Source organism: Eublepharis macularius, chromosome 11 (assembly GCF_028583425.1).
Source record: "Eublepharis macularius isolate TG4126 chromosome 11, MPM_Emac_v1.0, whole genome shotgun sequence".
Taxonomy (NCBI): Eukaryota; Metazoa; Chordata; class Lepidosauria; order Squamata; family Eublepharidae; genus Eublepharis; species Eublepharis macularius.
The window spans coordinates 93,781,620-93,803,265 of NC_072800.1; the positions used below are offsets into that span (position 1 = coordinate 93,781,620).

Here is a 21,646-nt window from a genome sequence, read left to right on the forward strand (position 1 = left end):
TGGGCTGCAACACACAAGAAGGTTAGCATTCAGAGTAGCGCTGCCACCCAGTGGGTACTTTCTGCTTCATAAAATCTTTCTGCTTCATGGAAAAAATTGCACTGCCAGCCAACGTACAGTGGGAGGAGCTGACTTGTAGTCTTCCATTATTTTGCCTTGAGCCAATGAAATGATTGCTGAACGTCAAAAATTACCTTTTGGAAGAGCATTTTAATCCCGCCACCAGAATTGTAAATGCTCATAGTTACCAGGGCAATTTCATCTGCTTTCATGTAGGATGACAGCTCTCTCTGATTATACCATAGATTTCTCAAATTTTATTTGAATTTGATTACTAGCCTAATATTTTAGCATTACAAGCAGCCATTTAAGAGTGCAGCAGACACCACAGAAGCCTCAGGGATTTCTTAAAAGATCTTACCTTCACTCCTTACAGGCAGTGAGATTGAGAGTCAAAGCGGATGGGGAGAAAGAATTCACCAAGACATCAGCCTACAGCCTCATGCCAGGCCTCAGCTCTAGAATATATGAAATCCAGGTGGGAATGCACTTCCTCCCGATCAAGACTTGAGATTACAAGCAGATTTCCAAGGCAGTTGGTGCAACGTTCAGACCAGTCTCAGACTGGAAGCCACGCAATGTGGTCGGTGACCTGGATCCACAGAGTTATAGGGGAAAGGCTCGGGTTAACCCCAAGCCACTTCTCCTGGGCAAAGGAACCGTCTGCCACTGTGCCCTTAAGCAACAGATATCTTCCATATTTGCCAGGGGCATCTCTTGTTAATGGCTTGCTTTGGAGGACCACCAGCAGTGCCTCATGAAGCTCAGGAGAAGAGCAAGGTGCTTCAGGTGCTTCACGCTTACACATCTAAATACTTTCAGGCTACAAGGAAGTGATGCTTTCAGATTAACAGGCAAGTCCATACAGTAAAAATATTATAGGCCCTGAAAGATGGACGATCCACTTCTGGGCGCCACACACTCAACGCAGTGTTAAGGTTCTTTTAGTAGCTGGGGGCTAAAGGCTTCTCCCTACTAGGCTGTACCTCGAACCAGCTGTTCTCAGGGGAGTAGGGGAAAAAGCACTACACACCTTGGGTGCTGGGCAATTTATTTCCTGAGCCTACAGAAGCAGGTGGTTTCAGCCAAGACCCGTTGCCTCCCTCTTCTGTTCGAGACATTCACAATACGTTCAAACAAGAGCCTTTGCAAATGTCCTTCCTGAATTTAAAAGACAAACGCCAACGAGAACAAACAATACATACCCTCAAGTCTAGGAAGTGTGCACTGAGGAGCTGGAATAAGCACTTTGAGGAACATTCACAGGAAGAGGCCAGTAAGGCAGCCGTGGAATGTTCCGCCACAGGCAGACACTCGGTCAGTTTAAGCACCCGTGTATGTCTGGAGGGGTCCCCAGGCCAAGCCTGCACCTGAGGCTCTCTCCTAAGCACATTTCAGGTTGGGGTCCAAGTGCCTGAGCAGCACATAAACAAGCCACAGACTGCCGATTCAGGCTGCTAAAATATAGGCCCAAGCCACAAGGCTGCTCTACCAAGACACAAACACAAAATTCAACAGCTTCCTGCCCATGTTTAGATTACAAACCGCCCACACTGATTTCTTAATCGTTTTGCCTTCCCCCTCACCCCCTTTTTGCTATAAAAGCAAACAGACAGAACAAACAGCGCAATTTGAGGAAAGTGAAATTTACAATGCCCTGTCCCCATCCCCCCTGCCCCAGCTTCTCCCTCACTGATCTGATGTTAAGAGGATTGGTGCTACTGAGACACACAGCACCTACTAAAGGCAACAAAGGGGTGGATGCTGAGTATTCAGTGCCTTAATTCCATTGATAATTACAAACTACACACAAAATTAACATTTCAATCAGATTATAATACAGACACTATTTGATAGCTGTGTTCATCAGACTTTGCTAGACTACAGATGCCAAGGGGAGCCCCCTCCAGTTCTCAGATCCGGTAGCAATATCCCGGGGATTCAGTTCCTTGCACCAGCCTCCGGCATCCTCATCAGCTGAGAAGCCCACTGACATCATCCCATTTTCTGTAATACCTTTTCCGAAAGGCACCTGGGAGTGAACTAAAACAGTCCCCAAATGGACAAGAACAACTGAAACAGCACCGTGATTACTCAGGGCCAGGTTAACGTTCCAGAAGCCTGCTGCAACCACACCTCCCAGAAGAATGAATACTGTTGTTGACTGTTGTGGGGGGGGGGGGGCAGCTTCTGAAAACCAGCACGTGGCTGTTGAAGTTGGGGCACTTTGCTGCCCACCTGATGCTCTGAGGCACCCACAAGAAAGCCAGCTGCACCCATTTAAAGACTGCCGACTTTCTCACTTAAGAAACTGATGAACTGAAGCCAAATGCAGCCAAGATCAGAGAGTAAGTTATGAGAACATTACAAAGCTGCTTTCCCCCCTTAGGCTGCAAACAGGCTTCCGGCAGAACACTGTCTAACTCCAAGCAGAAACTGGTCCTAAGTTTCTAACTTGTCCTCCTTCCCCACAAACACATTTCATTATAGGAAAGATTGGACATAAAAACATTAAATAAATCAGAACTGTAGCTCAGTGGATGCCCTCGGACTCCTCCTGCTGGCTGTCCTTGCCAGAAAGAAGCCTTGAAACAATCCAGGCACCTCAGCCGCAGCAGTAAATCAGCTTCATTTAACTGTACTAAAATTAAAAAGGTACACTTTTAAAACACGCACTAAAATTTCATGGTTAACACCCCAGAAGGCACGTACAGCTTCCCGTCGACGCTCTGTTTACATGGATTGTCTCAAGGGGCACACAAACACCGTGGGGATTCATGGGTGGAATGTAGATAGGGTCCAGGTCTGCAGCATGGCAATCCGAGCGCTCCCACACAGCCTTGCCAGAAGCGATTCAATAGGCGGCAAGACAAAAACCCTGCAAGGAGTGGACACGTCCCATTGGCTGCAGGGCTAAGGAGGCAGGACCGCTCACATCCTCCTTCAGCCCCAAAGGCAGGCAGGTGAAGTCTGGGGAGATCTCAGAGCTTCTTCAGGCGACTGTACAGTTCCCTTTTGCTCTTCTCACCCGCCCATGTTCTGCTTTTTGTGCGGAATTTCCTCAGGTCTTCCCTGAAGTCTTCGTGGTGCATGGGGCGATAGCCCTGTGGCTCACAGTAGCTCTGGGGGGGGCGAAACACAGTGATTCTTAGATGGCCTGACAGTCACTGACACAGCTCCTCCCACAATGCAACTGAAGGGCAACCATCTTTGCTAGTGACCCTCCTGCAAATCCTCAGGGGCCCGACTGAGCATCTGTCTGCAGAGAGTCATCCGCTTCTCTTTCTAAAGTGGTCTGGGCAAGCCCAGTGGAAAACCTCAAAGGTCACCTTCCCCAATTACTTTCCCCTCAAAACCGCCAGAATCTAGAACCTGACACTTACTCACCGGACTAAATCCGCATAGTAAAGATCACCTGGTACAAGAGGCAGCTGCTAACTGACCTGTAATGGTTCCCCAAGGGCAGCATCGACCCAGCCACTTCTCTCCCTGGCTGCTGCCGCATCTTTCCCAGATAAGCAAACAAAGTGTACTACAAGAGCACATGTTTCTTGGCCCTTTGAATCTGATGTTAGATGCGGTTTTCAACTCAACTCAAATTAAATTTCATTTGCTATTTACAAAACTGTCCAAAAGCTACCCAGAGAAGAGAACCTCAGACCAGTTTCTTGGGTTCTGAAATTGGGAACACTGTTTGCAGTGGCTATGTGAACATGCAGCACCACCTTATTTGTAGTGAGGTCATTGGTCCACCTCACTCAGTACCGTTCTCTTCAAAGCTCACAGGCCAGAGAATTTTCTAAGACATGATACCGAAATTTTTTTTAACAGGAAATGGCAGGGCTTCAATCTGGGGCCTTCTGAATGCAAAATATGAGCCCTGCCACCAAACCAGGGCCTTGTAAAAACAGCAGGTAACGAGGCAAAGGAAGCCAAGGAAGCCAAGCTGGATTTCCCAGTAAAACAGGCGATGTGAAAAGCCAGGTGTTACCACACAGGAGCACTAAGGAAGTTCATATACTGCAGGAATAAAAAAATAAAGCTATTCTTCTCATTCACAGGAGCTCAAAAACTAGCCTGAGTCATGAATCTCCTCCCCCCACCCCACCCCCCAAAAAATTAGGGAAGAAGCACACATACAGAAAAGATCTAGACAATTAAGGTTTCAAGGCTCCAATGCAATCCAGGCCCAGCCATGAAAATCATTGTTGCCAGCCACTACCTATCAAAGCCCAGAGCCCTCCCGCTGCATGGTTAATGCCAGGATAAAGTAGGAGGGAGAAAGAAACTAGGTGTACCACCCAGGCCCCCTGGAGAAAGGGGAGAATACAAATACACACTGCAAACACCACGTATAGAAGCAAGCGACAAAATTAAATATTAACTAAATAAAATGATACCTACCCTGCATTTTAAAAAGAAGTCCTTATAGCCCCCTTTCAAGACATACAGCTCAGGGTAGTGCAGGCTGGGATACTCATTCCCAAGTCTGTCTCTCTCCCTTACAAACCGGCACCTGCAGTTTGCGCAGGGGGGGAGAAAAAGAGAGCATTCATTCTTCTAGCATATTATCCACAGGGTAGTTATATGCAGGTTGGCACTTGACTTGGAGCTCCCTTCAAGGATGAGGTGGAAGCTTTAGCTGGTCCAGAACACGACAGCCTGCCAGACTGTCAGAATTCAACCTATTAAGCCAGGAATGACCTGGGCTCAAGGCATCCCAGGTGTGCTTCTGTATGAAAAGATAAAAGATCTTTTTCTGATGCTCTGCTCCAAAAAAGTTTAGGCAGGATGTCATCAGAGAAGGGGCCTTTAATGGTGGCACTTGTTACCAAACTCCCTCCACCATCTAATTCACCTAGGGCCAGTGCCTACACTCAACTTCTTCCAGGTGCCTGCTCATCATCTTAACATTCAAGTCCCTCAGCAATTTCCGATATCAATTTAATTATGAGTTGGATACGAAGTATTATCAGCTCAGTTCCACTAAGAGATCCAACCCACAGAATGCTTGACTTCAGGTTGGTAAGATGTATTATTGTTACCCTATTAGCACACTCCTTGATAGGGTTTTTTTTTAAACAGAAAAGCAGAATAAAAACTCTTAAATGATAAGCTATAGATGAAAGCCATTTCTAAAAGGAGAGAGTACTACACCTTTTGTTTTTCTAATTTCAACTTCCATTTTTTCCACCCTCTCAGCTGGCAAAAATTAAAACACGTGTTCTAAGACGCACAGGTTGCAGGTGCCTTCAGCTCGCAAGTACACAGCATAGACGTTTCCCTATAGAAAACTACGGCATTTATACCTTTAAATTCCATAAATGTGCCAAATAAGCTAAAATTCATTCATCTGGGTAAAGCGAAAAAATAAACTTAGGTTGGTTAGGAAAGTACTGCATATATTTGTTTTCCCACAAATTTTCTGAAAATAAATTGGTTTTCTCCAGGACTTCTGAATTTTCAGAAGTTTTCATCTTTAAGGATGACTCCACCAAGTATATACATGTTGCCATAGGAAATCAGCTGGGACCCATCGTTCTTAAGCAAACCCTTCCCTGAACCGCCATCCATCTCATCCCTACGCAGCCTCCACTGTCAGGGCCAATACTTGCTTACTTATTTGGAAGACTTGCGTAACACCTTTCTGGCAGCACTCAAAGCACCAATCTGACTGTAACAGATAAATGCTTGTGCCACAATATATTTTTCCAGTATGCCCCTAGCAAAGGTGCTGATCGGGGCGGGGCGGGGGGGTGGGTGGAGGTGTCAGGGGATTCATGTACTCACATCCGAGGACCACGCTCTGATGAGAACTCGCAGTGGAAAACGATGATAACTCGCTTGCTGTCAGGTGACACAATGGGCTTTTTTAGCAAGAAGTCCTCTACGTCCTCTTCCATGTGGAGGTTTACGGCACCCTGGGAGGAAAGGGTATTTGGTTGGCTGGAAGATCTGGAGTTTTAGGGTACTGTGGTACTAGGTCATGTAATCACCGCAGTGTATGGGACAGATTTCATGGCCGCTGAAAAGCCACAGCCCACCCTCAATACCCCATCCAATTCACAAAGCCACTTCACACCCTCTTGGCACAACACCATTACATGAAACACAACAAAGAGGCAACCCTGAATATCAGAAGGGTGGGGAATACTCCCCAACAGGGCAGCAACACAAAGACTATTTGAACGAACTCTCCTGAATGGCCCAACACCATGACAGACATTGGGTGCAACTTCTCTGCACAAAGATTACCTGTCTCAGACTGCAGATTTCTTCAGTAATCAGCTCAATACATGTCCCATCCTACTCCTCCCCCACTTCTAACCAGTTTGCCTTCCCCACTCCTGCTCCATTCCACTTTTTATGAAGAGAAAACGAAAAACAATCTCCGAAGTCTGTGAATGATCAAATAAATGGGCGTATGGGATCCTCACACTCTGATGAATTCCCAGAAGAAGACTGTTCCGCCTGGCTTTGGGATTCATTCTGGCCACCCTAAGCTGGATCTCCTGCTCCGCAAACTATTCAGGAAGCCCCTGAACTCCCCCATACCTTGATATGGCCTCCTTCATATTCATAGGGATATCTGCAGTCAATTATCAAACACTCCGTAATGAACTTTGCAAAGCTGCCATTCAACACTGCAACAATCTAAAGGGAAGAAACAGTAAAAATTAGACACAAATACTGGGAAAACCAATTAAAGAGCTTGAAATCTTAGTTACCTGTGACAGTTTTCAAGGCTGCAATATCATGAGAGATGGGACACAAGTGAGAGGCCAATTCCTCTTGAAAAGAGGCTGTGGCTCATTGGTCTCTCAGTGGGAGGTGGCTTCGTATGTTCAAAATATGTGCTTTCACATAGGTGAGTTTACACACAACTAAGGGAGCGTAGCCTGTGAAACTCACCATTTCTGGGTCAATATATTTCAGATCTTGATGCTTTCCATCAACAGTGTGGAAAAGATAACCCTAAAAATAAAAAAAAGCTTGATTAAAGAAATCAAGTTAGCTGCACAATCTCAGCACGGGAGAAAAGCATATGGGAAGTTGCAAGCACATGAGCTCTTGCTGCTCATAACAAGACACTCAACCCCTAGTTGTGTCAAGACATAAGGCCAAACAGGTTAGAGGCAAGGGGCGGAGCATACTCTTACCTTTGAGAAGTCTCCAATAAGGTCCCTTTGGTCACTGTCCAGAATATTCTCTATCTCTGTTGAAGGTGACAATGATGCCCCAACCAGGGCCTGACTCTGGAGAAAAAAAACAGGGAGAGAAATGGGACACTGAAGGCCAAGCTAGGTTCAGGTTGTGGTAATATCTAATGTATCTGAAGACTAGTTGTTTTCAGCTCTTAGGGCCTCTCTTCAAGGATACAGTTTAGCTGGAAAGATTTGGAGAACAAAGACGAAGCATGCACAGAAAGTAAGTAGTTAAGAAGCAGCAATGGGACCAAGTCTGTTCACAGGGTTTTCTCCTAAAGTAGCAAGCTGGAAGCCAATCTGAGAAGAGGCAAGAATCAAGGGGAGAAGAGGACTGGGGTGGGAACAGTTTCTCTGAATTGTAGCTTGGAATTTTAAGCCCCAGGACCAGAAACAAAAAGGGAGAAAAACAACAGAAGTGCAGGGGGGGAAAACATGGTGTATTTCAGAGAATGCCTGGAAAGAACAAGTAGATAATACAATTAAGATGTTTAAGATATAGGAAACAAAGATTAAGTTAGACATTGGGAACAACTTTTAACTTTAAGAGCACTTCAGCTCAATAAAGGCTCCAAAGGTAAGACAGTCAAGAAAAAGTCTGAGTAGGAAGTGGTATCCCACTTTTAATTATTTATTAATGTTATTTATAGTCGGCTTTCTCACCTAGACTAAAAAAGCACATACGCACTTACTTTATAGCATGGTTTTTAGTTGTAAGCTGCTTCGAGCAGGACTCTGAAGAGACAGCATCAAAATATTCTAATTGAATACTAGATCTCTAGCCTTCTACATCCGTGGACATCACATTCTCAAATGTCTCCCTTCTTCAACCTGGTCACACCATCTGAAACCACTAGGCAAAGATCCTGATACCCACTTGCTCCTTCTACACATCGCAGCCCAACTACATGCACAAAGACCCCTTTCCACCCCAAGTGGTAAGTAGGACAGCTAGCTGTTGCCCCTAGAGCACATCACCGGGGGGCGGAAGGGGAGAGGGAGAGGCGGCTGGGCAAAGTCCCACTCAGGATTCTACAAAGGGCCTCATATGTCCAGTTCCAACTTCGACTGCCCAAGGCAAGTGGGCTCTCGCATGCTTGTATCTGCCGCTTCCTCAGTGCCTATCAACACAAGTGCAGAAAGGAAGAGTCACCATGTTCTTCAGCTACCAACCGTGAGTTCTTCAGACGGTGCTCCACAAGCGCTTCTCCTCCTCTTATGGGCCCCTGAGGAGTTCTCTTCTTGGGATCTCTCCACTCTTTTCAGGGCAGCCTTGGCCATAGTGCACGGCTCACTTTCTGCCCTCAGCAGCCTGCATCGTTTATTCTGGACAAAAGCCACAGTGGAATTAACGCTCTAGCAGCCAGCGACTTCACAATCAGCAATCCTTTGGGCCTTTCCTGTTCGGTCTTGACAAAGCCAGCTCCCTCACAAAAAGCAAGAACGTTCTACAGTCTGCAGGAGTAAGCTCTCAAGTGAGACTAGGCTCTGAACAGATTGTAAAAGGACAGGGGCAGCGCAGATTCAGCAAGGCTCTAGGCATGATTCTTAACTTGCACCTTAGTAGAAGACGGTTGAAGCAGATGACCGCACACTCCAAAGAGCTTTGACAGTTCAGAATTAAACAAGAATACACTAGATTCTGTTTTGACTAAAATAAATGTTTTGAATTCTAGAAAGTCAGCGATGTTAGTCTGCCGCAGCAAAAACAAACAGGAGACTTGACCCCAGCGTAAGATTTCAGGCACTGGAGAGCGCTCTGTCAAAGGCATGCAGGAGGTCCTCAGTAGACAAGCTTTAATATATGAAGGTATGAAAAACAGCCACGAAGCACAGGAAGTAGAGGGGGAGATGCAATTATGTAAACTTTGATGCAAGCAAGAAAGACCCGGAGCCCATTCACAGCAGCAGTAATTGGCCATTTCTATAGCTGTGCTAAGCTAGCCAACATCCATAATGAGCTAGAAGTTTTTTAATGCCTCCAAGCATTAAACACGACAGGACTACTCCAAACTACACTGGAAATGGTGGGGGGGGGGGTTTTAAAAACAAACAAAGCCACAGCTTTTGAGCTCCCTAATGCTTCAATGGCCAATCTTACCTGGGTTTCCTGCTGTGTCTTCATAACTAGCGGTGCCGTCCACAGACTTGCTACACCAAATGGCATCTCTTCATCACTCTAAAAGAATTATCCAGTTAATTCAACAAACACTGGCAGTAACTGCAACAGGTGTCATTTTTATTTCATTAATGACCTTGTTTGGATACCAGAGAAACCCAGATTCGTAGTTCTTGGCCCTTAAATGGACAGCCTGCAAAGAGTTCCGGCAGCGACAGTTCCGGCAGTTCCGGCAGCGAGCAGCACTTTTTTGTCCAAAGTGATTTGGGCTGCTAGTCACTGGTAAGGCCTGTTGTTTATACGACAGTTCTCGGTTTACCATGCAGCCCATTAATGCCAAGCTGTACCAATTCTATCCCAAACGTGCAAATGTTGGTGTTTTTCCATCAGCCCCCCCTCAATTGCGTATACCAAATGACTTGGCACTGTTTAACTTTCTCTCTTCCAACTCTTACATTTCAAGGGCAAGCATACAGCAGACCTCTAATTTTATTCAGATGGGAAAAAAGGGAGGCTCAAGGTAGGGTTGCCAGGTCCCCTCACCCTCCGGGTGGGAGGTGGGAGTCCCGACACTCACTTGTGTTGATGCTGGGGCTTTGCAATGATGTCACTTCCGGGAAGTGATGACATCATGTAGGGCATCATGCTGCAGCGGGCCGATTTGGGCCCCACGTGGGCTTGATTCAGCCCACCGCAGAGCACAGGAATGCAGCCAGAAGGGCCCTGGGGAGCTCCTGCACAGCAGATCCACTGTACTGAACTTGTTCTCCCGGCGCAGCTCTCTACCCCTGGCCACTTGCACAGAACTCTTGCTCAAGGTTTCAAAGGACTTCACCATCACTTACACTGGCATCTTGCCCATCGAGTATCTCTAGGAATCCATCATCCTCATCGTCACTGCCGCAGGCCTTCGGAGAGCACTGCCTCAGAAAAGCAGGACTGCAGCTTCCAAGGCTATTCTCACCTTCGCCACTAGGAAACTAAAGCCAATGACAGTTTAATGCTTGCATTCAGACTGAGCGCGACGGCTTTTCTTCTCAATGAAGGAGATGGCAAAAAGGAGTTTTCATACAGCATACCATTCTCGATGCTTATGTAAGTCTCCTCTTCACCTTCGAAAATCCACAAATACAGATTCTAGACTCTTGCTGAAAGCACACGTTCAGCAGCTTAGCAAAAACCCATTCCAATCTACCCGCAAAACTAAGATGCACAGAAACACATCCTTCACCCCAAGCAGATCTTAGGCCTTAAAGACACTGCAGCTGTCAGCAACAGGCCTCCGTCACAGCCATCAGGTGTCAATAGCAATGAGGGTTCAAAGGGCTTGTTTTCCTCCCAAGCTGTGCTCTGAACACCACAGTGTTGTGTTTTGTACTAAGCAGCTTCTGCTGCAAACAATTTTCTCCATGTCTACTGGGTCCTAAGGAGCCCCCGCCATTGTACAGTTCTAGACATGCAGAAGTAAGAATACAACCTAGTATTTGGCGCAGAATTGCATTTGTTTTTTAAAAAAATGTCTTCTAACAGCACATTTCTAGTTCAGGGAATTTTGGAATCTGGCCTGAAAACATACGCAGTATCTGCTAAAAGTACTGAGAACGAAAATGAGGCCTACATCGTTCTCAGACCTTTCTCCTCATACGCTCCAGTTGTATTTCCCTCTGCTAAAGACTCCCAAGCATAATGGCTATAGTTGAAGAGGAGGCTTTGAAACCTGCACAATGAGGGGCACAATTCAAACACTGCACATTGTAGGCAGAGCTTTCTGGATGAAAAACAGATTGCCTGGGAGCATGAGCAGTCGCTGCTAAAGCCCACCTTACTTGTCAGTCACCTAAACTCTCCATCATGTTTCCGCTACCCCATAAGGATGACAAGCCCTAAAAAGGTGGTGATGCCCCTTCCTGGTCCTCCCTGAACCAGGACTTCTGCTCCACAGACGGGCAGACTCCCTCTCCGATGAAACTCCAACATGTTTAGTTTAAAAAATTATATCCCATACATTCCATTCCCTGGGGCAGATACATACCATAAACACTGGAGCAGACTTCAGCCTTAGCCCTAAAGTGTCTTGTTCACCTTCAAGGGAAGAGTGGCGCAGAGAGCTACGCGAAGCAGGCCGCACTGGCTTTTTGAACTCAAAGGGCTCCTTAAGGAAAAGACCACCATTTTAGCAACTGTATCGAAGAGAATTATTTGCCCCCTTTGAAATAAGCCACAGCAGATTCCAAGAAAACCCTCACCATGAACAAGTCTCGTTCTGTTATATATACACCCTTTCTGTAAAGATTTACGGCCCCGTTCTCCTCCAAGTTTCCTAGCTAATCTTTTTACGACGACAAGTTCAGCCAAAAGAACAAGAGACTCATGAAGATGAAGTTTAACAAAGACATTGGATGCAAGCGTTTGTGGGAGATGGATAAAACTGATACATAGCTGAGGAAATTTAAAATCTTTGTCTAATGGTTCTGCTGACTCTAAACAGATCTTCTTGACCCTCTCTCGAGTTTCCAAGCTTTCTACAGGCCATCGGGACATCATCAGGGCCACCACCCTCCCCTCCCACCCCACTGCTCAGACAGCTGTTTGCAGGACTGTGAAACTGCACTCACATTCTCTTTGTTCCCTTCAGAGTCACGTGACTGAAAGAAACCGCAGCCCAGCACGTCCGAGTGGCTCCTCTTCAGGGCAGGACTACATCCCAGAAGGCTTTGCTGCAAAGTTGAAAAGGGTGAACCAGAAGTGAATCGCAGAGAACACCAGAAACCCAATGCCGTTTGCTGAAAACGAAAGGGGTTACAGCTACTCTCATGTACAAGACCAAAGCAGCCAGACATCAGTAAGGATGGCCATGCTGCTGCCAGGCACCCCAGGAGCTTTGGGGGCGGGGCAAAGGGCAGGCACGGTTTCAGCCAACAGAACTTCCAGAGCATCAGCTGACACAGGAGTCACACCCAGGTTTTCACCCGGACGTGACATTGATGCTTTGCATGGTATCATTTCTGAACTCCACTGTTCTCTGTAACCGAAAAGAATGCTAACCAGAAGTGGGCGCATAGCACGCCTGAAAGCAAACCATCTCATATGGGGGGAGCTGCAAGAACTGAGAGGGCTGCAGGGAGCCACGCTGGGCTTCCTTCCTCCTCCGCCCCCACCGGCCGGCCCCGCTTTGCCTACCTTCTTGCACCCAAAACCTTCTTGCAGGCTCAGAACAGAGACTTCCTTTTTTCCACCCCGTTTGTGGCTCCCAAGTGATGCTCCCAAGCAGCTCACTGCCTTCTCACTCTGGCCTGGGAAAGCGGGTGGCTGGGATGGGCTGTGACTACTCGCGTAGCGCACCCCTTTCAGCGGGGCATGTCCAATCACCTAGTGGAGGTCTGCACATGCCCAGAGTTCAGTTAAGTGTTTTGGGGGGCTTAACCCCCACAATTTTTTATCCGGTTTTCAGATTTTTCTGCAACCTTGAGGAATCCCCTTAGATTGCTGATACATCTGTTACAATATTAGCAGGTTTCAGGTATTAGCAGATCGGGGCCACTTGGCTATTAGTATATAAGATAACCCGAAGCAACTGAATTATTTACAAGTTGGAGAATATACCATCAGGACAGTAAGCATGATGCTTTGTATACAGCACTCAAGCTTAAGCTGCCTCGAGCAACATTCTGAAGAGGCAGCATAGAAATACTCTAAATAAATTAAATGCTATTGTCTGACTGACATCTGTATAGTTCACAAGTGAGCAGGGTTGGATTCCACCGCACACCCACCCCAGAATTCCTAGATAACAGTCTCAGATTTTTGAAAGGTAGCATTCATATTTTCAAAACCCTTGATGCCTGGTGATACAACAGCTAGGAATTTTTTCCCCAAAGCCCTTCAAGTGGGGTTTATGTAACCTGAATGCTCTGCATCACATAAAGAAGCCAAGCTTCGAGTTCACAGAAAGGGAGTCTCCTTTCCAAGCAACTTACCGGGATGGAACGCATTTTTTGCACAGGCAGTCGAAAGCTGAAATGAGAACACAGAGAGAGAGAGAGGCCTCAGAATGGATCCACATCAAAGCTCAAACAGTATTGGCAGGAAGCTAGTGACACACCTCAGATTTCCCACTACAGGTTCAAATTAAGTGGATGGTAATTAGAGCTGATCATGAAATATAGAGTGAAAAAGTGGGACATGGCTCATCAAACCACCCTTCTCCAAGCTGGAGGCGGAGGGTATTAGCTGGATAACAAGAGGGTACCATGTACAGTCAGTTACCTTGATTTGGCTCTGACAAACACCTCTGCCTCAACAAGCCTTAAATGCGACTCCCATCCACCACTCACCCTTTCATGCATCATAGTAAGGAAGCTGAAAACTACTTGGCTAGCAGAAAAATGCTGGTTTCTCTAGGATGAAGCTGTTATCTAGCCCCAATGTTCCATGAAAAGAGTTACCAAGATATTGTTTAAGGCATCTCAACTTGTGCAGGAGCATGGAACAGAAATAACTGCCACTTGCTTAAAAGTAAATTCCACTGAAACCGTTATGCAAACCTAGATAGCTAATAAATGTCTAGCTGATCAAAATAGTCCAAAGATCTGCCGTAAAGCATACAACACATATCTGACACAGGGAGCTCTGACTCTCAAAAGCTCATGCCCTGGACATCCAGTTGGTCATTAAGGTGCTACTGGACCCAAATCTTGCATTTTATACTATCAGTTTTTAAAAAAGGTTAGGTTTGACAGGAAAGTCAAAAACTGCATGTATTTCAACTTTCACCAACATTTCCATTTTCCTCAGAAAAAAAGCTCCCACCTCCCCCCGGCTTCAAAATTCCCAGCCATTTCACATCTCTAAACACGGCCTGTAGAGTTGGGCCGAGAGAGACTGGCTGGACTACATGAGCTTCGTGATAGTGGAGAGGTTTGAACCATTCCTAATTCAGCTTTGTAAACACTATACAAGACTGACACTCAAATAACTGAGCTGCAAAAAAGCAACCATGAAGAAGGGGATACGGGTGGGGGCCAGAGCAATCCTGCAGCGCTGAACTTGGGTTATTTCCAGCAACAGTCATTAAACCTTAAAGGAAGCAATAGCCACCACATCTTGGATTCTCCAAGGGCCAGGCCCGGTGCGTCCATGGAGGCAGTGCCGGCAGCCACCTCGAGTGCTGAACTCTAAAGGAGGCGCTGTGCCAGCCCCCGACGACCCCCCCCAACCCAGAAGCGGGTCGCATCGCTGCTCACCTCTCTGCCCCTTCGCCATTGCCACCTGCCTTGCCTCGGCTCTCAGCGAGCCAGGTGCCCAGGTGGCGTGGCAGCGAGCAGGGAAGTGGGCCGCCTCCCTGTCCCTTTGCCGCTGCCACCCACCTCAGGTGAGGGGGACACTCTTGTGCGATGACGGCACAAGTGACGTCGTCGCGCAGGGCTGGAGCACGCATGCGCAAAGCACACGCACACGGGCAGGCAGGCGGGGGGGGGGAGTAGGTATCTCACCTCAGGCCCCAGAAATCCTGGCACCGGCCCTGCCAAGTGCAAATCTCCTCTGTGGCATGGGATGTCAGGCACTGACTACTGGAAAGGCATGATGAATATATATGGAAATTGTAACCATAAGCTTAGGATTCTATGAATGAGACTTACTTCTACACTAAAGGAAGCCTACTATGAGAATCTGCAACTTGCAAGCTGAGACTCAACAGAAGAGCTACCACAAACATTCCAAGTACTGTGGCCTTTAAGCAGCCATCACTCCTCCTACCATGCGTTCAGAATGTGTATTTGGTATTTTTCAGATATATTTAGGCATCAAGAATGATATTCAGGACTTTCTTAAACCTTGCTTAAATTTATTTAGATTCTCTGGGCTGACACTGGTTATGTAGTGGGTTTGGTTCTGTTTGCATTTTGAGGCTTTGGGCCAACGATTGCTCCCGTGTAATTGGCTATTGGCTTCTTTGCCCTGGAGAAAGCATGGATTTTCTTCTCCATGAGCAACGATAGAGACAAGTAGGAAGGCCGGTGGCACATTGTCCAGGGACCTACGGAAGTGGACCCATGGATCCAATTTGGTGGAAACTTGGAGGGGGGTCATTAGGGAACAGGCAAAGTTAGGCTCCCTGCAATTTTACTGTATTTTTCTTGGAAAGCAGCCGCCACTCCCAGCCCCCTGGAAAAAGCCCCCCCCCCCAGGGAATGGTATTGAAAATTTTTGGAATTCTCAAAAAAACCCCAAAACCAAATCCAAAAACAGTATCAGGGACCGGAACAATCCAGAATTCTGGTATGGAAATTCTTGCCAAAAACCAAATATGAAAAATACCATTTTTTTTCAAGCACACTTCCCAATCATGCACACCTTCCAAAAGTTTAATGCAAACTCTTCTGAACCTTGAGGTACCCACCGAGAAGCTTTAAACAATACATAAAACCAAAAGGTGAGCATGTCGTCTACATACGTGTCATCAAGGTCTTTCATGCCAAGCAATGTGGGAGAATCCACACAACAGCCTGTGGAAGAGAAATATTCATGCAGCTGAAAGGCGCTTCATAGCTCTTTAGAGTAGTAGCACTAAATCTTGTGAGTTTATGAACTGAGATATGAATCAAGGGCTTCGCAATTTACAGAACAGCTATCATGAAAGTTTCACAAAGAAATAAGCTACACACATTTTGGGATGAAAGGATACACACCTGAATCTGTAGAATCAGAGGAGGTGGTCCTTTGCAGGTTGCTATTCCTTTCTTCCAGCATCTGCACACCATTTTCACTTTGGCTGTAGATTCAGAGATGTTGCTGTTATCTTACAGAATGTTAGACAAAAATGCATCCGCATAGCATTCAAATGGAACATGATACGAGTTAGAAGCACCAAGACATGAGCTGCTTTCAGCCAAGCAGTGCACTGCCAAAGGGTAGCCTAGAAAGCTAGGCAGGGATTGCTTCTGTTTAAGAACATTTGTCATAAGCAAGAGACACACGGGTGTTTCCACATTCCAGGCAGCAGCTGTCAGCCGGATTATGGTGCCCATTCTTTCAGCAAACTGGCCTCCATTTGGAGAAAACTCCAGAAATGAATTGTCAGGTCTGTTGCCCACAGTCCCTCCATCTTCACTAGCTTTGCAATCCACCTATGTATTTGTGTGCAGATTCTTTTCACGGGCCATTCAGCTCCTGGGAAGCCAGCACACTTATCTCGGATGGCTGGCCACAGTGGCCTTGGGACGGTTCCTGCCTCTGCTCCCACGGACTATGCCCAGCTGGTTGGGCACTGAGGGTGGGGGGCCCACAGGGAAGGGCTGGAACTGTGTAGCAAGCATTCCTTACGTCATTCTCAACAAGTGCTCTGTGTACAGCCAGACACTATAATAGCTTCTGTGTATTCTATGGACATATATACGCTATAAATTGGTTTCTCAATAAAGAACCTTGACTCAAGAGGACTTGGATTTCTTGCTGGAAGGGGGGAAGTCAGATTCCACGTATCCTGTTTTCCATAGACTGACATGAATATTATCAAAACATCTAGCTTCTTCATATGAGGAAATGAGAAATCAGTTGGATTTTACAAAAGCTTTCAAAAAATTTTCAGAGTACTAGCTTATAAGAATTATTATTGACCAAAATCCAATGGAAATGTTCTAAATGGAAGGCCAGCTTATCTGGAGTAGGAAAGGGAAATATTACCTGCGCTACTCAAAACCCATCAGAACAGACCACCTAATAAATCTATAAGTAGCGTATATTCAAGAAAACCTAATCTCATCCAAGTTCCACTGACACAGAATTCCAAGGATGGTTTACATATATGCACACAAGCACTTCGTATTAGTCAGCAGCTGAGGTCTTGCCGATGAACATGAGAACTGATTCACTGAAGAAATGCCCTGTTGAAGGCAATGTTTTCAACTGTCCTACTGTCTACCCGTATTCCACTACTCACTGGCCCAAACAATTTATTCTGTAGGTATCCCCACCCTTCCTCACTCCAGGCAGCTTATATGGACTCCCACCACAGAGCCTTACCCTCTTAGAGGCAGTTTCAGGTGAGAAATTGGGAGTGGAGGAGGCTGACTGAAGGTTTGGACCAGGGCTTCCATGGGCCAACATTCAGTGTAGCTGCCTCTCACCTACACTCCCCCCCCCTCACAGTTTGGGATCTTTCTGGATCAGGGTCGCCTTGCATTTTCAGGCATACTCCTGCACTGCAAGACTGCAGGACCCTAACCCTAACCCTTCAGAAGAAGAGTCCCCCCTCCACACACACACACACACACACACACACACACACACACACACCTTGCACAGCATGATTGAAAAAGGAACCACAGGAGCCTCTCCCCATGAGAACCATCTACTGCAACTTTCCTCACTCCAAAACTTAAAAATGCCTCCCTCTCCCTTGTTTATGCGTGCAAAATGCAACACTAGGGGAGAAGCTTAAAATCTGGGAAATTCCAGTTCTAATCCCCATACTGCGATGGAAGCTCGTGGGTAGCCTTGGGCCAGTCACTCTCTCTCAGCTGCCCTACCTCACAAGGCTATCAGGATAAGCTGAAAAAGTGACAGAACCCTCTATCGGCCCTGATCTCCTTGAAGGAGTTAGCGTGACAGATCTCAGGGCACTTGACCTCTCTCAGCCTCACACACCTCACAGGCGAGGAGATAAATTTTATTTTTTAATGTAATTTATACTTCACCTTTCTTGCTGAGACTCAAGGCAGATTACACAGTGTGAACCAGTACAGTCAATTTCAAAGACATTTCAATAAACAATGAAATGGGGTCTATAAAAGCAAATCTGCAAAGATTTCAAATCAACAGAAACCCAACACCGAGTTGAAGAAATGCAGAAACAGAGCATAAGCAATTTTGAACAACATCAAACAATATAGAACTACTCAGTAGGATCATACCCAAAGCAACAGATAGCATCCAGTAATAAGTCTTTGGTACCTATCGCTCTACAGAGACATCCCTCACTACCTCTTTACAGTACAGCCCTCCTATCTGAGTAAAAAAAGCCCTCTTGAATAATTCATAGATCCAGAGGAGTTAGCCGTGTTAGTCTGCAGGTGCAAAATAGTAAAGAGTCCAGTAGCATATTTAAGACTAACCAACTTTATTGTAGCATAAGCTTTCAAGAACCACAGCTCTCTTCTTTTAGCTCTCTTCTTTTACTATTGACTAATTCAGTTTTGCATCGTTCCAGAAAGCCAGGAGAGTGAAGGCTTTCCTGGCCTCTTTAAGTAGGTCATTGCATGAAGGGGCCAGACCCACAAATGATGAGATTTAAAATCATCCTACACTAGCTCCATTGGCTACCAATCAGTTACCGTGATCAGTTCAAGGTATTAGTTACATACAAAGTTCTTCAGGGCTTTGGTCCAGCATACCTATGGGTCCACCTCCCTCCCTATGTTCCTCCACGGCAGCTTCTGAACAGGGTCTCCTGCAGGTGCCAGGCTGCACACGAGTGAAGTCAGCAGAAGTCTGTACACGGCTTTCTCTGTGGTGGCCCCTATCCTGTGGAATGACATGCCTGAGGAAGTCAGAAGAGCCCCCACTCTCCTGGCTTTTCGTAAACAATGCAAAACTGAACTATTTGAAAAGGCTTTTTACTCAAATGGGAGGGCTGTAGTGTAGGGATGGAGTCTCAGATGCTTTGCTAATGAGTTAGGGACCATAAACTTCATCACTATATTGCCTTACATATTATCAGCTGCTTTAAATATGTACTTCTATGTACCACCAATGCTCCATATTGTCTAATGTTAGTCCTAGAATTGATTATGTTCTGCTTCAGTATTTTTTCTACTCTGTATTGGATTCTTGCTAATATTATGTCTTTTAAACTTGTATCTATTTACCCTATGGCACTGTTTACAGAAATGTACTTGATACTGATTGTACTAATCTCATACTGCGTAATACACCTTGAGTCTCAGTGAGAAAGGCGGACTATAAACGACATAAATAAAAGAATCATAGCGTTGGAATCATCTAGTCCATCCCCCTGCACAATGCCGGAAATTCACAACTACCCCCCACAAACCCCCAGTGACCTCTGCTCCATGTCCACAAGATGGCAAAACGTAGTGGCTCATAGCCACTGATGGACCTTTCCATGAATTTGTCTCATCTTTTTTTTAAAAAAAACTATTGGCCTGTGGCAGTGAGTTGTGTAACTTAATTATACCGGGAATCATAGGCTTGGAAGGAACCTTCAGGGTCATCTAGTCCAACCCCCTGCACAATGCAGGAAATTCACAACTACCTCCCCCTGCAACACACACACACACACACAGTGGCCCTTACTGCATGCCCAGAAGATGGCAAAACACCGTCAGGATCCCTAGCCGAACCGGCCTGGGGAAAACTGCTACCTAACCCCAAGGTGGGGTCAGAGCAGGGCATGGGACGTAAAACTTTCACAGCGGAACCGAGTACGGGGTTTTGCGGTGACAGCCATTAGAACATGTGGATATTGAAAAAGGAAACCCGGAGGGACGGGCCCGAAAGTTTTGGAGCTGGATCCTAGACCGCCCCCCGCTTCTTTGGCCAGAGAGCCTGCAGGAGGGGACCCGGGCGGGGGGGGGGGGAGGCACTGAGATGTCGGCGGGGGCGGGAAGCTCGAAAGCGGCCGCGTGAGGGAAAGCAGGCGAGGGACGACGACGACGCCCGACTCACCCGCCGCAGTCCAGGCCCACGCGGGGGTCCAGGAGGGCGCAGGGGCTGGCCGCCTGCCCCGGGAAGCGCTGCTGCTGCTGGGGCACGAGAAGGAGGCGGCGGCGGTGGGAGGCGCGCAGCGGGGCGGGGGAACCGGCCTCCATGCCGAGGGACGGCGGGGCGGCCTTCCCCCTCTCGCCGCCTCAACCTTCGGAGGAGAAATGGCCCCTCCGGCCCCCCGTAGCTGAAAGACACAAGCCGCGGCCAACTGAACACTCGCGCGCGCGCGCGTGAGGAGGCGCCCCTTTGTTGTCTCCCGAGGGAGCCGCCCACTCCGGGAAAGATTCGCGTCCTCCCGCCAAAAGTGGGAGCCGCCAATGGGAGAACGTAGACCCGCCCTCGTCTAACGGAGATGATCGACAGAACGAATGACCAATAGAACAGAAAACCATTTTCAGAAAACCAATCAAAAGCAGGCTCTTATTTCCCTCCTCCTCCTCGCAGAGAGCAAATAGAAAACTTTCCCTCCGGTCCACCAATGGCCAGCCGCGCTCTCTGGAAGGGTGGTTGATCAATAATCCCCCAGCCACAATCCTGAAAGAAAACCAATGGAAAAGGCGCAGGGGGATTGAAATATGGTTATATGGTTATATGGTTGCTAGTTCTTCGAGGGTAGCTTTGGGCGACTTCCTGAAGTCCCCCCATCGAACTACAACTCCCAGAATGCTCCAGTGTACCGACAGATAAAGGGCATGCTGAGATACGTAGTCCTAGGCGCTTACCTCGGGTTAGAATCTTCGTAGACGCAGCGCCGTATCTTATATGCACTTAACGGGGAGTAGGCCCAACTGAAGCCAGCCCCCGGGGGAGGGGGCGAGACGCTAGGCTATTTCTTAAAGGTTGTTAATTCAGAGTCGCCATAAATCAGCATCATAGGGTTGGAAGGGATCTCTAGGGTCATCTAGTCCAACCCCCTGCACAATGCTGGAGATTCACAACTGCTTCTCCCCCCACCCACCCCCGCCCTGCTTCATGCCCAGAAGATGGCAAAACACCGCCAGGATCCCTAGCCAAACTGCCCTGGGGAAAATTGCTTCCCGACGCCATAGTAATGATCAGCCTTACCCTGGTCATGTAAGGAGCCACAAGAACTAAGCACTGACGCAACCCTTCCTGCCCTCCTCCTCATGATCTGCCCAGGTTCATAGAATCATGGGAAGGTACCTCCAGGGTCACCCAACCCAACCCCCTGCACAATGCAAGAAAGTCTTGACTCTCTTTCTCCCCCCCCCCCTGCCTTTACACACACCCACCCAGTGCTCCCTGCTCCAGGCCCAGAAAAACTAAATTTCAGGAGCTACTTGATGGCCCATAACATACGCAGCCCTCTGAAGTGGCCAGCTCATGCTTGCTACTACGTGCCATGGGAATTGTCTTCCAAGGAGGCCTCCATACCATTCTCTGACATTTATCGAGGAAGGAAGCCCCAGTTGTTTTGTGGCAATGGAAAATAGCTCTAGGCCACGCTCTGTATGCAGAGGCAGCAAACCACTGAAGAGCAGTGCCAGGGGGCAGAGTCAGGGCAGGCCTCGGGCTC

General features: G+C 47.2%; 1 protein-coding gene across 3 annotated transcripts; it reads right to left on the bottom strand.

Annotated features, from left to right (window-relative positions):
* Positions 1-345: 345 nt before the first annotated feature.
* On the bottom strand, positions 346-20,144 carry CDC25A (cell division cycle 25A). 3 transcript variants are annotated; one of them, XM_054991291.1, is made up of 15 exons: positions 20,071-20,144; positions 16,074-16,156; positions 15,839-15,890; positions 13,362-13,398; positions 12,000-12,101; positions 11,417-11,536; positions 10,230-10,364; positions 9,367-9,444; positions 8,439-8,591; positions 7,221-7,316; positions 6,973-7,035; positions 6,616-6,714; positions 5,851-5,981; positions 4,465-4,576; positions 346-3,182 (listed from the first exon to the last, which is right to left on the bottom strand). In XM_054991291.1, exons 2-15 carry the CDS (start codon positions 16,132-16,134, stop codon positions 3,042-3,044), a joined length of 1,380 nt encoding a protein of 459 aa, XP_054847266.1. In that variant the 5' UTR covers positions 16,135-16,156; positions 20,071-20,144; the 3' UTR covers positions 346-3,041. The 3 variants fall into 3 exon arrangements, with proteins under 3 accessions (XP_054847266.1, XP_054847268.1, XP_054847267.1); XM_054991293.1 differs by lacking the exons at positions 15,839-15,890; positions 16,074-16,156; positions 20,071-20,144 and adding an exon at positions 13,830-13,904; XM_054991292.1 differs by lacking the exons at positions 15,839-15,890; positions 16,074-16,156; positions 20,071-20,144 and adding an exon at positions 13,719-13,898.
* Between the last annotated feature and the right edge of the window lie 1,502 nt (positions 20,145-21,646).

What these genes read in the sequence shown, in the direction of transcription:
- CDC25A (XM_054991291.1), bottom strand. Translation starts at nt 16,134, where the DNA reads ATGCTGGAAGAAAGGAATAGCAACCTGCAAAGGACCACCTCCTCTGAT. An exon ending in CACCGTCTGAAGAACTCACG is followed by an intron (nt 7,317 to 8,438) that starts GTTGGTAGCTGA and finishes TTTTTTCTCCAG; the next exon opens with AGTCAGGCCCTGGTTGGGGC. An exon ending in TTATTGGAGACTTCTCAAAG is followed by an intron (nt 7,036 to 7,220) that starts GTAAGAGTATGC and finishes TTTTATTTTTAG; the next exon opens with GGTTATCTTTTCCACACTGT.